The sequence below is a fragment of the Sphaerodactylus townsendi genome, linkage group LG02, assembly GCF_021028975.2.
Source record: "Sphaerodactylus townsendi isolate TG3544 linkage group LG02, MPM_Stown_v2.3, whole genome shotgun sequence".
Classification (NCBI taxonomy): Eukaryota; Metazoa; Chordata; class Lepidosauria; order Squamata; family Sphaerodactylidae; genus Sphaerodactylus; species Sphaerodactylus townsendi.
The window spans coordinates 131,355,236-131,368,470 of NC_059426.1; the positions used below are offsets into that span (position 1 = coordinate 131,355,236).

Below are 13,235 nucleotides of genomic sequence, written 5' to 3' on the forward strand. Positions count from 1 at the left end.
GCTTCAGGCCACTACTGTTGGCAGCAGCAGAACATGTCCTCCAAGTTCACAAACACTCACTTTGTTTAACACTGGCAAAGCCCTCCACAAACCTAAATCAAGGCCTGACAAGACGGGGCCTTCATAGAAAGCTATAAACTTTTTAGACATTTGCACTTTCGTTTACTTGCTGATTATGGCCTGCAGTAAAACTGGTACCTACACACTGACACTTTTATCCTTTCATGAAGTGCGAATTGCCTGTAATATTTATCTTTCATTACAGCTACATTTGATAAACTGCCACATCAGTAGCCTGTGGGTTCCATTAACTCTGTTTCCCTTTTTTTCCCCTCTCTCTTTTTTTCTTTTTAACATTAACAACATTGGATGATAATACTAAACATTTTGCTTGAATTACTAAGGGAAGTTTTGAATGTTAATGTTTTGAATCAGTCCAATTTGCACTGAGTAGGCTATTTCTGTACCATAAATTCTTAAAACATATGGATAGAGGTATGGGGGTTTTCTTCATTGCTTTGTAGGTTTGTCAGTACAATTACGGTACATAACTTAGCCTGCATGAATTACAGGGGATGCTGTTTTCCCCTCTTTTATCAGAGTTTACAGATTTGGCTAATAAAACAGCATCATTGTCTCCACTTTTGACCAATACTCTCTGCAGAGGTGGTAATTTGATTACAGTCTTACAATGACTCTCCTGGGCGTAACCTAGTTGGCTACAATTGGCTGAAATTGTTCAGGAATTGTGCGACCTTTCCAATAAGCACAGAATTGATCTGGGTTGAATTTGTACCAACTGAACATGCCCTTAAGGATGCATTTGTATAATACTGTGCTGCTGTTATATGAGGAACTGCAGAACAATAGGGCAAGGCTTAAGCCACATTATGCTATAAAAGCTTTCTCCCCGCCTTTGGCATTGTAGGTGAAGTTGTTCAAATATTTTAGAATATTTTAGGTTCTAGGCATTTCTGGCCATAGGAACTCAGCTGGAAATCCCCCAGCTTCTAATTTCAGCCGCAGTCATTCTCAGTCTGTCTTGTCCCATTCCCATTTAACTCCAGATCAATATATTCCTATTCAAATATGTTGAACAGTCTTGAAGGCATTCAGAAATGTTCCAGTGTATAACTGTTTATGAATGTTTTTGTGGATTAGAAGTTGAACTGACACGATAGTCAATGGTTCTTACAAAAAAAATAGTTTTGCTCGTGTTTATGCATGGGTTTGTGGATTAGACGTTGGACAGTGGTTCTGTTACAAAAAATAGTTTTGATAATACAGAAACACGTTTTTGTTTAATTTTTCAAACTTAATGCATAAGAAGAAAAGAAGAATTTGGATTTATTCCCCGCCTTTCTCTCCTGTGTCAAAGCAGCTTAAAAACTCCTTCCCTTCCTCTCCCCATGACAGAACCTATTGAGGTAAGGTGGAACCGAGAGAGTTCTGAGAAAACTGTGGCTAACCCAAGGTCATCCCAAGGTGGATAAGAGTTTCAGATAAGAGTCTACTGTTTTTTACCACTATATCAAGCTAGCTCTCACTCATGATGCATGGAGTCTGTTAAGCCCAATATCTATTTGCTTAAAAGTACATCTTGGTTTTTCAGTAACTATGATAATAAAGTTCTCATACTTGTGGTTTCCATGTACTTCCATTTAAATGTCTATGGCCATATGTTACAGGGATTCAACAGAAGTAATTGTACATTCTGCAGATGCATTTGCTCCTGTGGCTTACCTTCGTCTATTAAAATTGCACTTGGAAAACAAGGTAAGTGTTAAATTCCAATTTTCATATAGCATTATTTATTGTTGATGTTATAATTCTAGTCTTTATAGAGTTTCTGGGAAGGTAACAATGAATGAATAAAAACACAAAATACCAAATTATATCCTAATGAAAAACTGTTAAAATATAGTACCAACTTAAATCCTGTTGCCCAAAGCCCGTTCAAATTAAAAAGTCTTGAAATGTTTAAAATCTAAAGCTTTAGTGAAGAGAAGTGGATTACTGAGTGAGCAGCCACCCAAAACCACATGAACCCATGATATTGCCTTATACTGATTCAAAGCACTAGTCCATTTTGCATTGTCTACTCAGATTGGCAGTAGCTGTTCATGGTCACATATTAGAGGTCTGCTACATCACCTGCCATCTGATCTTTGTAAATGAAGATGCTGGGGATTGCACCTGGGACCTCCTGCATGCCAAACAGATGCTCTGCCACTGAGCCATCATCCCTTCCTCTATATGAGGCAAATGATAGATTTAGCAAACCAATTTGGAATCACCTTGCAAATGACACAAATACACAGGAAAGAAAAATGGTCCATTAGATTCGAGCATATAAAATCTTTTAGCTTTAAGCTTGTTTTTTGCAAAACAACAACAACAGCAGCAACAACAACAGAATACTACAAGGAGGCCATGCCAGTGCTGGAGCCCTCTGGAATTACACGGGTATCTGTGTTTGCACCTAGAACCCATGAAGAGAAACTAAAAGCTGTCTCCCAAAGAGTACAGTGCAGTGGTCTAACCTCAAAGTTAATAAATGAATTACTCTTCCAAGGTTTAGATCTGACAGTGAAGGCCATACATTACTTTCCTATTAGAACACATTGGTGCGAGCACAAGCTGTACTTCTAAGCCTGCCTGTGAACCATAGGAACTAGGGGAAATTGAACTCTGTCATTATGGAGAGGTTCTCCCCATCGCCAGTCTACAGCAATATAATGTAGATATGCCATTTTATTTTTGTTGTTTCATAGTGTTGAAATACTTACTGAGGTAAGTACTACAGTTGAAATACTGTGTCTGAGGTAAGTACTAGTGGCATCCTTCTCTAGGAAGGAAAGGAAGACTTGAAGAGTCCAAAGGTGTGTTTTCTTACTACTGTCTTCGTGATCAAATGATGTCTTGAAGCAATATTGATTTACCAGTGATTTAATATGCCTGTGACCCATTCTCTTGCCAAGCTATAAGTGTTCTATAATATTCACTTGAGTAAGTCAAGCACCATACAAAGGAATAATGAAGTGGTATCTTATTTTACCATTTTATGCATGATATAAAGTTTTTCATTGCATGAATAGTGTGCCATGTAGAAGTAAAAAAAAATTATTCTATTTTGACCTATTGAGAAGCATTTCTTTGATTATTGAGTCATGTTATAATTACGGCAGCTCAGGACAAAGAAAAATTCCTGCTCAGCAGCTCAATACAAATAAAAAATTACTACAAATCATTTCTATTATTTGATGCTGTTTGTGCAAGGATTTATTTTAGTACAAACTTAGAACAGTTCACCAGCAGTGCAGCTGAACTTAAGTGATCCTATTTATTGTTTGTCATTTGCACCTTTTGTTTAGTGCAAGAAGTGGCCATTAAATGTAGGGGGGAGCATTATAGGGGTCACTTAGAGAAAATGGTAAGAAAGGAAAGGCCTTAAACATTTCCATTCCAGATGACCCCCACCCAAATTGGTTTTTCACTGCTTAGATTATTCAAACACAGTTGCATGTAACATGTAGCTTGGGCCTAAGTAAATGTCCAGGATCTTTGGAGACATGCAGTAAGTCTTAAGATATTCAACAAGCATGGAAGAAAAGTCAAGTCAGATGGAATAAAGTAAATTTGGGTTTGGCAGAGTCAGGGAAGGGATGCCATCCCTGGTTGAAAGCCATTGCTAATCTGATTGAGCTGATTGCAGGTCCCAAAATGTACTGATATTCTGTTACCTAAATAGTAAACACAGCTGTCTCACTTCTGCAGTGCTGTAAAGTAGTGTATAAAAAGTCTAACAAGTTTGAAAAATGTCTTTTTTATTGTAATGGTGTTATAGTTCTCCTCGGTTTCAGATTTGTAAAGATATTCTAGGTTTATTTCTGTATTGCTGCAATATAAGTCATGTATAACACTGTCAAGTGTGATATCTAATACCCACAAAGCAAGCATTGAGGTAATAGAATTAGGCCTCTGAGAGTTTGGTTGGCTCTACTGGGCATCTGTGGCTTATTCTGGACATCCTTAAAGAAATCTGGATAACATGGAGAGAAGGATCTTAGCTGCTATGGCACCTGGGGAAGCGGGACAAATTGAAGTTTTGTGGTGGTAATAGAGATGGAGACTGTCCCCCCTCCCCCAAAATCTGCTATGTGGGGTCATCAGCTGATGTCCCTTCATCTTATTGTAGGATCCTTCCTGATAGTTGTGTATAATCAACAGTAGAAGTTTCAATATTCTTCAAATGCATTTCATTGAAATCACTTTTTTTTTTAGAGATAGAGATAAATTTTTCACAAGCTTCAAAATATTTGTCCTTCCCCTTGTGTTTGTTTCTAGAGTTCCGGGAAATTGTTATGTCATTTCTCTATGTTTGTCATATTATACAGACACTGCTGAATTCAGCATTATTTTAGTGGTTTGAAGATAGTGACTTCCTTTCAACAGTAGAAATCATAACAAGCTTTATTAAGAAAAGTGTTGCTCACATTATTAAAAGGAGAGGAAATTATTAACTTTTTTCAAATCAATGCCTCCTTAGAGATTTTTCTCTTTCCCTGGCACCATGTCCCCCCTCCCCCCCTGCCCCAAATGTGCAGTTTTAGTATATACCTTTTTTGACAAGGATTTTTTTTTAGCAGCACAAAGCCTTAAAATATTACTGTGAGACTGAAAATTATGCCAGACGACTATGTGAAGTGAAACCAAATAAGCTGAATAAGAGAGCACTCTCAGGGAGGGGGGAAAAGTGGAAATATATTAATATTTCTTAGGGGCACTGACTTTATTGCTCATGGCAAACTTGATGCTAAAATGCTCCATACATCACTACAATGTGACAGGGTAGGGAAAATGAAAAACACAAAGCTTTACATAAATCAGGCAAAAAATCATATTAAAATGCATAACATTTTATATAAGAATCAAGATTTTACTTTTATCTATTCAGAAGCTCTTTCCTCCGTCTTATGTAGATGTTTCAGATTTTGTTAAAGCCTCACAGTTTCAAGCAGTTTTATAGCAAATCATATTTCAAATTCATTGTAGACAAAGCTGTCATATTCTTAAAAAGCTAGCATTTATGGAATTGTGGTCTAGATTTTGGGATATGCACTTCACGCCTCGTAGAGTTAAAGAGGGAAATAGTTTGTTTTGTGCTGTGATTGAATCATGGCGAAAGGCATTACACACTTCAGTTTAATTTATTTAATGTCACGTAATGATAAGCTTTGTTTTCAAAAAATTGTAAATATGGAAGGGCATTTGATTTTTCAAGAGCATAATGCCTCACTGATTTAAGACTTTAACCCCATAAGACTAAAGAGCTGTCCATTTTGGAAAAAAAAGCCTTTAGTAACATTTTACATTTATATAGGCTTCCTCTGAATCTTTTCACATTTCTGATATATTTTGTAGCTCACCATGTTCACAATCTGCAGAGTAATTAAACATACTAAATAACTTTGATCAATATAATTAATATATTTAGTCTGTACACCAATGTGAACAATAACAGTTTATTATCTTAATTCATATCTCGCCGTTCTCCCAAATCAGCTTACATCATTCTTGTCTGTTTTATCCTCACACCAACCCTGTGAAGTAGGTTATGTTAAGAGTGTATGACTGGCCCAAGGTCAGCCAGCCAGCTTTCATAACAGAATATGGATTCGAACGCAGGTTTCTCGGATTCTAGTCTAACACTTTAACTGCTACACCATGCTGACTCTCCAATGTGAGCAATAAAGGTTTATAATTGAATTCTATAATAAAAGGAAAGCAGTTTTCTCACAAAGGAAACAAATTCCTAAAAAGCAATTTTGTAATATCTTTCGATTAATAGAATTTTTCAGCATCCTCAAGTACCGAAGACCAACTTAAATAGATTTAATCAGCATATAAATAACAATGTCTTTCTCTGAAATGCTGAAATAATAATTTGTTTTCAGTGTAGATCGCATATAATTGACTAATTTGCAAAGCCTTAAGGTGACCAATATAAGTCTTATCCATTTAAACTGTTCTGTCAAATTACTATGTCACATATGGGGATGTTCTTGAGATTAGTTTTCCTAGCTTCCTGTCAAAAAACATGTAGGGAGACAAGGAGAAAATGGGTAATACATTAATTTTTTTAATCGGCTCTCATTCTGCCCAGCGTGCCTCTGGCTGTGCTGCTTGGAGCAGGCCCACCACAAATGGTCATAAGGAAAAAGGCACATCCAAGGAGGGCGCACACTAAAGTCAACAGGAGCATGCAGAAGACTGGACCCAAGTACAGAGAAATGCCAGTGCACTAATACTAGAATAATAGTAATCAAACCTCAGTCTAGGTTGATTAAACAAGAATGGTATTGAGTGCATTGCAAGTTGAGCTCAGTGTTCAAACATGTCATCCTCCTTAGTTATGTTTCACAGGTGTTAATTTTACATTCTCTCAATTGAATATTTTATAATCATTCCGCAATTTTGGCTAGCATGCCTTGGTGTAATAATATGCCTCTGCTCTCGTTTGCCGTTCTGTAATGCATTTTCTTTAGATAAATCTCTTCATGTTTAACTACAAAGGCTCACTGGAAATTTGTTTTAGATTGTTTCTGGCAGCACAATGAGCCCTTGTGCCTCAGGGAGAATAACATTTTATTCACTGTTCTGGTTTAATACATTACTGCACAACACCAAGATGCATTTTTGCATAATAATTGAAAACCTTTTTCTACCCTTTTTCATTAAAGGGAAAAATGATGATTTTACCTACAGATTGTGTACATATATGCATAAATTTTGAAGGCATGGGCATGTCAAACAAGATTTGTTTCGTAGGTATGATGTAAACAATACCATTATTTATAATTCATTGTTGTCCACATTTGCCATCCAAATGTTTATCGTGGGAAAATGTGGCCGCTATTGCGTGAAGTCTAGCTTCATCAATACTTTACTTTTCTTATATCTAGAATATGAAATGTCCTGCATTTAACGATAGCTATTGTAATATGCTTCCATTTCCCACCACAGTGCAGATGTGTGTTCCACATGTGGTTCTGTTTGGTTCTGCATGGTTCAGCTTGGTTTTGACCTTCACAATGGATCATTTGTATACAGTACAGGGAGCCTCGAGGTATGAAGAAACTATCTTCCTTTCTTCCTCCCAAGGTTGCCATCCCCGCCCCCCAAATATTAAAGAGGGAATTCTTACTGTGCACAAGTGCTAAATTAGAGCATCGAGTATGGAACTAATAAAAATCTGATTTGAAAACTTGCTTTATTGAAGAATAAAATTAGGTTCCTATTTTTTTTTTCATTGCCTAGAAGCAACCCAAGACTCACAGTGGAACTAGATATTACAAATAAATTAAGGCTGCTGTCAAAAATGACATCTTTGTCACTCATTTATCCTGTCGTACCATAATTTCTGTTTATACTCAAGATATGATATAACATAATCCCCCTGCAAAATCCAGAGCACAGACTACTAGCAGAGTCACAATGGGGAATTCTTAGATAAGATGGAAAGAGAGGAAAAGTAAACAGTGCTACTTTTTTTTTTTGAGCAGCAGATCTATGGTGCTTCAACGTTAAGTTCTGTCTTCTGCCATTATGCTAAATACCTAGTTAACTCCAAGGTTTTGCTTTTGGGTTTATTAGTCATTGCCACTCTGATTATATGGATCTTACTTGTAGGATCCCTTCCATACCCTAATATGACAATGTACCATGAACTGCTTTGCCAGACATGTGCAACATACATATTGTCTTGATTACAAACTCTTCCTGTGTTACAATTTTTATCCTAATGACAGAAAATTAAGTCCCAGTATTAATACTTTCTTTTTGGAAATCTCATAAGACATCTCACTATCTTTATATACATCTGTCTCCAGTTTTTCTGATGTTTGTCAGCCATCATTACTGTGAGAAGCCAGATCAAAGCAAGGTCCCTGAGGGGTTGAAGTTGTTCTGATTTAGGGCACGCTTCAGAGGAAGCATCTTAAAAAGATAAAGAGTTGGATTTTGAGGAGAGGACCGGTCGTGGTATCACATTGGCATTCTAATGGAATGGAGACTGTGATTATAGCGGCAAATTCAGGCCATAGTATACTAGATAAAGTAACATTTTGACTTTGCAGTTATAATGAAAAGCAGAATTACATTTGAATCCAATCTCTGTACATTTCAAGCTATTTATTAAGAAAGCTTATCATGTACCACCCCTAAATTCAGTGCTTTCATAATTTCAACCATAATTGAAAGGTGAACATTTCCATGGATTCTTGCTGACAAAAAACTGCATAAATTGCTGGACAACAATGATCTTCTGGGAGTACTGAATCAGCAGCTATAGCATGAACGTAACATCCTGAACCCTTGCCCTGAAGTTTTTACCATTGAACTGATCCATAACTTTTGTAATGGTTCATCCAGAAGACATACACGTGTATTTGTTTTCAGTATTTTGACAACTGAGAACTTTTTATTGGGTATACTGAGATCTATTATTCCTCTCTTTAGGCTTTATGTAGTTAGCTTTAACTCTCTGAAGATACTCCACAGAATTATTCAGTCAGACTAAGAACTTGTGACATGTAATAACTGTAGGCTTTTGTATTTTGTTCCTTGTTTTGGAATTTGTTGTTATACTGAGTTGTTTGCTTTTTTTTCTCCTTAAAATAAAACTATCAAGAAAGTATTTTTATATATGACTTTTTCTTTCTAAAGCACTACAGATAAGTTATTAATTGAATTAAGGTAAATAACGCATGATAATGTCATTTATTCTTAAAACAGGAGATGCTGAGGATCAAGTGTTAGCACTTTGCTTTGTGTGCAAAGGGTCCACGATCCCTGGCATCTCCAGTTAATGTATTTGAGGTACAAGGTATTAGGAAAGGCTCTGTCTGACTTTCTAGAGATTTACTGGCCATCAGAATATAATTTCCTGAGCTAAATTGATCAGTGGCATAGTAGTTAAGAGCAGGTGTACTCTAATCTGGAGGAACCAGATTGGATTCCCTGCTCTGCCGCTTGAGCTGTGAAGGTTTATCTGGGGAATTCAGATTAGCCTGTGCATTCCAACACACGCCAGCTGGGTGACCTTGGGCTGGTCACAGTTCTTCTGAGCTCTCTCAGCCCCACCTACCTCACAGGGTAGTGAGGGGAAAAGGGAAAGGAGTTTGTAAGCCCCTTTGAGTCTCCTTACAGGAGAGAAAGGGGGGCTATAAATCCAACTCTTCTTCTTCTTCTTCTTCTTCTTCTTCTTCTTCTTCTTCTTCTTCTTCTTCTTCTTCTTCTGCTAGTATAAGTTCATAATCATGTTGATGTTTTGTTGATTATTTATATCTAAATAATACCAACCTGCATATGCTTTACCCTGGTTGCTGAATACTAGTCCAAAGTCAAATCTTGTAGCACATGTACCCACCTCTGTTCTTCTTGCCTTGATATTTTGTGGCAGAATTGTCATGTATCTATCTGCTCTATGTTTATCCCACCCAATCTCTGAGGGAAAATTGTAGTTTGTTGTTTTTGTACTGTGTTTGTACTGTTCTTTTAGTTGAAAAATAAACCCACATCAGAATTGCTATCTAAATTTGGTGTACACTGTGTACTTAAATCACAGTCATTTTATGCCACTGCCAAATTTCACACTGTATTCCGTTGACATCTCTGGGTGCCTTAATTACAGATAGATTTTCCTTTTTTTGCTTGGAAAAAGACCTGAAGAGCGTAAATATAGGATTGTTGTAAAGTTTTAACATTCTCAGTATTTTCAAAGGGTGCTTTAATGTACTAGAACACTGTGGATATCAAATAATTTACTTTGTCAAGTGAAATACTGAAGAGAATGATTCAGTAAAATAGAACTCCTATTTCATAGCTAAATATTTAATAATGTTCTTGTCAGTAACTCAAGACTGATCTACTTGAACTAGCATGTATCTTATATCCACCTCAAGCCAGTGATGCTTAACACACAAAAAGCAGGCTACATTTTTAGGCTTTATCATATACTTATCTCCAGATAGGTAACTATACATAATTAACGCAAACAGAAGCTTGATGTAAACATCCTTTTCTTTTCCAAGATGGGGGCTTTTTGGCCTTCTCACCCAGTGTCTTAAAAACATTAACCAAGTAAGCTGTCAAAGCTTTGGTCTTTTAATAGAACCTGACATGTCCTCACATGTTGCTTAAGCATATCTTTTGCAGGCGTTCACAGTAGTGTTTCTCTCTCTGCTGCTCTTTGGTACAATGACCATATTGGATATGATCACTTTCCCCAAAAGATCCCAGCCAGTCAGAGATTGTATAATCAATCTAATGGCTTTATGGTGCCAAATAACCATTCAGAGTTGGCTGTATGATGATGTCATGATGACAGTTCACAGTGAAGGCAGTTTCCTATCTTTCCTTTACTCAGAATGGGTGAATACCTTGTACCTGTTGACAGCAGTTGCATGCACATAAATTTGAGGGCATTTTATATCTCACAAAAGCTTTGCAAAAATGCATCTTCTAAACACCCCTTGGATTTAATCTGATGCTTGAATCATCATGTTGGACAACAGATCTCAATTAGTTCTTTAGCTTGGTTATGCTAAAAAACAGTGAGTTGAATTTCATGGAAATCATGGTTAGAATGAAAATTCTGATCCTACTGCCCCTGTTATTCTGTACCCTGTAATTGCCATTTGAGAGTTGATTATGAACTAGAAGATGGATAATAGGAATATGGTAATGCAGAAAACATTTTTTTACAATTAAGGAAATAAAACTTTTAAACAAGTCAAGTGAAAGCTTATAAATCCAGGTACAAATGAGAAAATGTACCTCCACAAATACTTAACGTTTCGTGGATTCAAGAAAACAGAATCTTACATTAAATGTGAGATTTATTCTCCCTTAAAAGAAACCAGTACCATCCATATTCTTAGAGCATGAATATTCTTCCTATCTCCCTAGGATCAGAGTAGGTTGAACTTTGAAATGCTACCTTATGAAAGGTGTAAAAAAAAGTGTATGGGGGTAATTTTAAAAATTACCTCAGCACAAAGTATCAGCGAGGGAGATTGCGATATTGGAAAATAAGTGTTCTTAACGCTTTTAATACCGTTAAGATGCTGGTACTTATATCACCATTTCTGACTGCATCTGACTGATCGCTGGTAAAATTCTATGAAGGCTGATATACAAGTATGCCATGTTTTGCTGAGCAATGATGAAAATCTTCTTAAGAAAAGTGTAATGATGCTTTTGGAGAAAGTCACATCTGTATCACCACTACCTCTTTCTCCTCCTTCAAATTTATTGTGACTTCCAAGATCTTAGAGACCCCCTCCCTCCATTTCTGTGTTTATTTCCATGAAAGACAGAACATTCTTTTGTTCATTACTCATTCTGGCAACTTTTTCCCCACCCAAGTAATATCTATCTCATGTGTCTATTCACAGTGCAAGAAGCTGCATGTGGCCTCCCTCAAAATGTTGTTTTAACAGGAGAGGTGATCAAGGTAAAAAACAAGAAGCAAAGAGATTATCAGAGCCTTTTCTTCTCACTTGAGTGTTTCAGGCTCTGTTCTATTCTGAGAACTGCTCAGTGGGAGAAATGCTGTCAGTTTTAGATTTTTTTGTAACAACAAGCCTCCTCTGCTGTGGAAATGAAGATCTCTGACAAGCCAGACACCGAGACTGCTAATTAAGGTTGTTCTTTTTAAGGTATACATGAAAACTTGAGGCATGTAGAAAAAACCTGGCTTTTTATTCTGAGAAGTGTACAAGGGCCTAATCCTGAGTATGCCGACAACCACATCAAACTCCATGTTAAATGGCTGTGAGAATTCATGAGAGAGAACTTGGACACTTTATTTTCCCTTTCTGTTTAGGCATGTACAATAGCAGGATGTGGCAAAACATCATTGTCTTCCAAGACTGATGAAGAAAAAAAATAACGAATTGTGCTGTGCAAAAATCTTGAGAAAATACTTCCTCAAGTTAACACAAGAATTTTCTGCAGCAACAGGCCTGAGAGAATACCAGCATGTATTGGCAAGACTCCTGTTTTGCTTTAGCCTATATAGAAATAAAAGTTTTATGTTGAAAAGTAGATTTTCTTAGTGAGGTAGATTTGAATGTTAGCCTCATGGGCAGAAGATTAATTGGCAGCTATATATATATGTTGACACAGAAGTACCTGAGTGGGTGCAAAGTCTCATACCTACTGCTGTTAAAGAAGCTTCTGCCAGTTCTGTTGTTGACACTGATTGAATTCCAACATTGTTTGAGTAATTTTGCACTTTATCTTCTGTAAAGAAACATGGCCAGTTGTCCCAGGCACTGAAATCACAGGGCCTGAAACCATCAGAATGCTCTTCATTTCTATGAGAGCTGGTATGGTGTCATTGTGGTCCTTGGTTCAAATTCTCACTCTGCCATGAACGTTACTGGCAGGCCTTGTCTAAGCCTAACTTACCTCACAAAGATATGGTGAGGCAGGTGTTTGTATATCCCCAAGCTCTGGAGAACAAGGTCAAAATGAAAAATCTAGTAAGTAAATCAAATAAAATCCTACTGAGAATGAACATCTAGGCTGATCCCAGCTGTCATTTGACTCTTCAGTTTCTGAAAAACAAGGGACAGTTAGTTTAGAGTGGAAAGTTCATTTGATCTCATGTCTAGATAGCTGGACTTCAACAAGGAAGACCTTGCTGATGCCCAGGAAAGGTACTAACTTGCAGCCTTAGCTTCCATCTGCAAAACAGCTCTGATAAAACCTGTTAAAATTTGTCCAAGTTTTTTAAAGAGCCCCAAACAAAGGCTACTTTAGGGGGTTCCCAAAGGCTGACTGGCTTATGTATCAAGAGCTGTTTTCACACAGCACGGGATATGTGTATGTCTCTAAGAAAATCAAATTCAAAATAGCCTTAGGAGAACTAGCGCCACAGTTCTTTGGAACATGGTTTCAACGGTAGGACTATGACAAATGTTTGCAAACATTTTTGGCATGAAAATGATGCTTTTGAAACCTCCCTTTTTCATATCATTTGCCGCTGACTGGTATCTGTTCACCCCTTGACAACTTCCTTGTTTTCTTACTTGTTCATTTAAGTGGGCTGTTTCTTCCTAGCTATGTATCACCTAGCTGGTGCGATAACATGATTTCACGCAGTCAGTTGGCAATTGACTAAGTGATGATGTCATAAACCCAACTTAGAATGAGGACAGTATTCC

The 13,235-nt window shown here is 37.0% G+C and overlaps 1 protein-coding gene across 3 annotated transcripts in view; it reads left to right on the forward strand.

Annotated features, from left to right (window-relative positions):
• DPH6 (diphthamine biosynthesis 6) overlaps window positions 1–13,235 on the forward strand; it is a 273,005-nt gene that overhangs the window by 95,009 nt on the left and 164,761 nt on the right. For all 3 annotated transcript variants that reach the window (XR_007243639.1, XM_048486218.1, XM_048486219.1), the window contains exon 8: window positions 1,689–1,776. Coding sequence is in view for 2 of the 3 variants with exons in the window: in XM_048486218.1 (XP_048342175.1) it covers window positions 1,689–1,776 (88 nt within the window). In the remaining variant the exon portion in view is untranslated. The remainder of the gene's footprint in view (window positions 1–1,688; window positions 1,777–13,235) is intronic.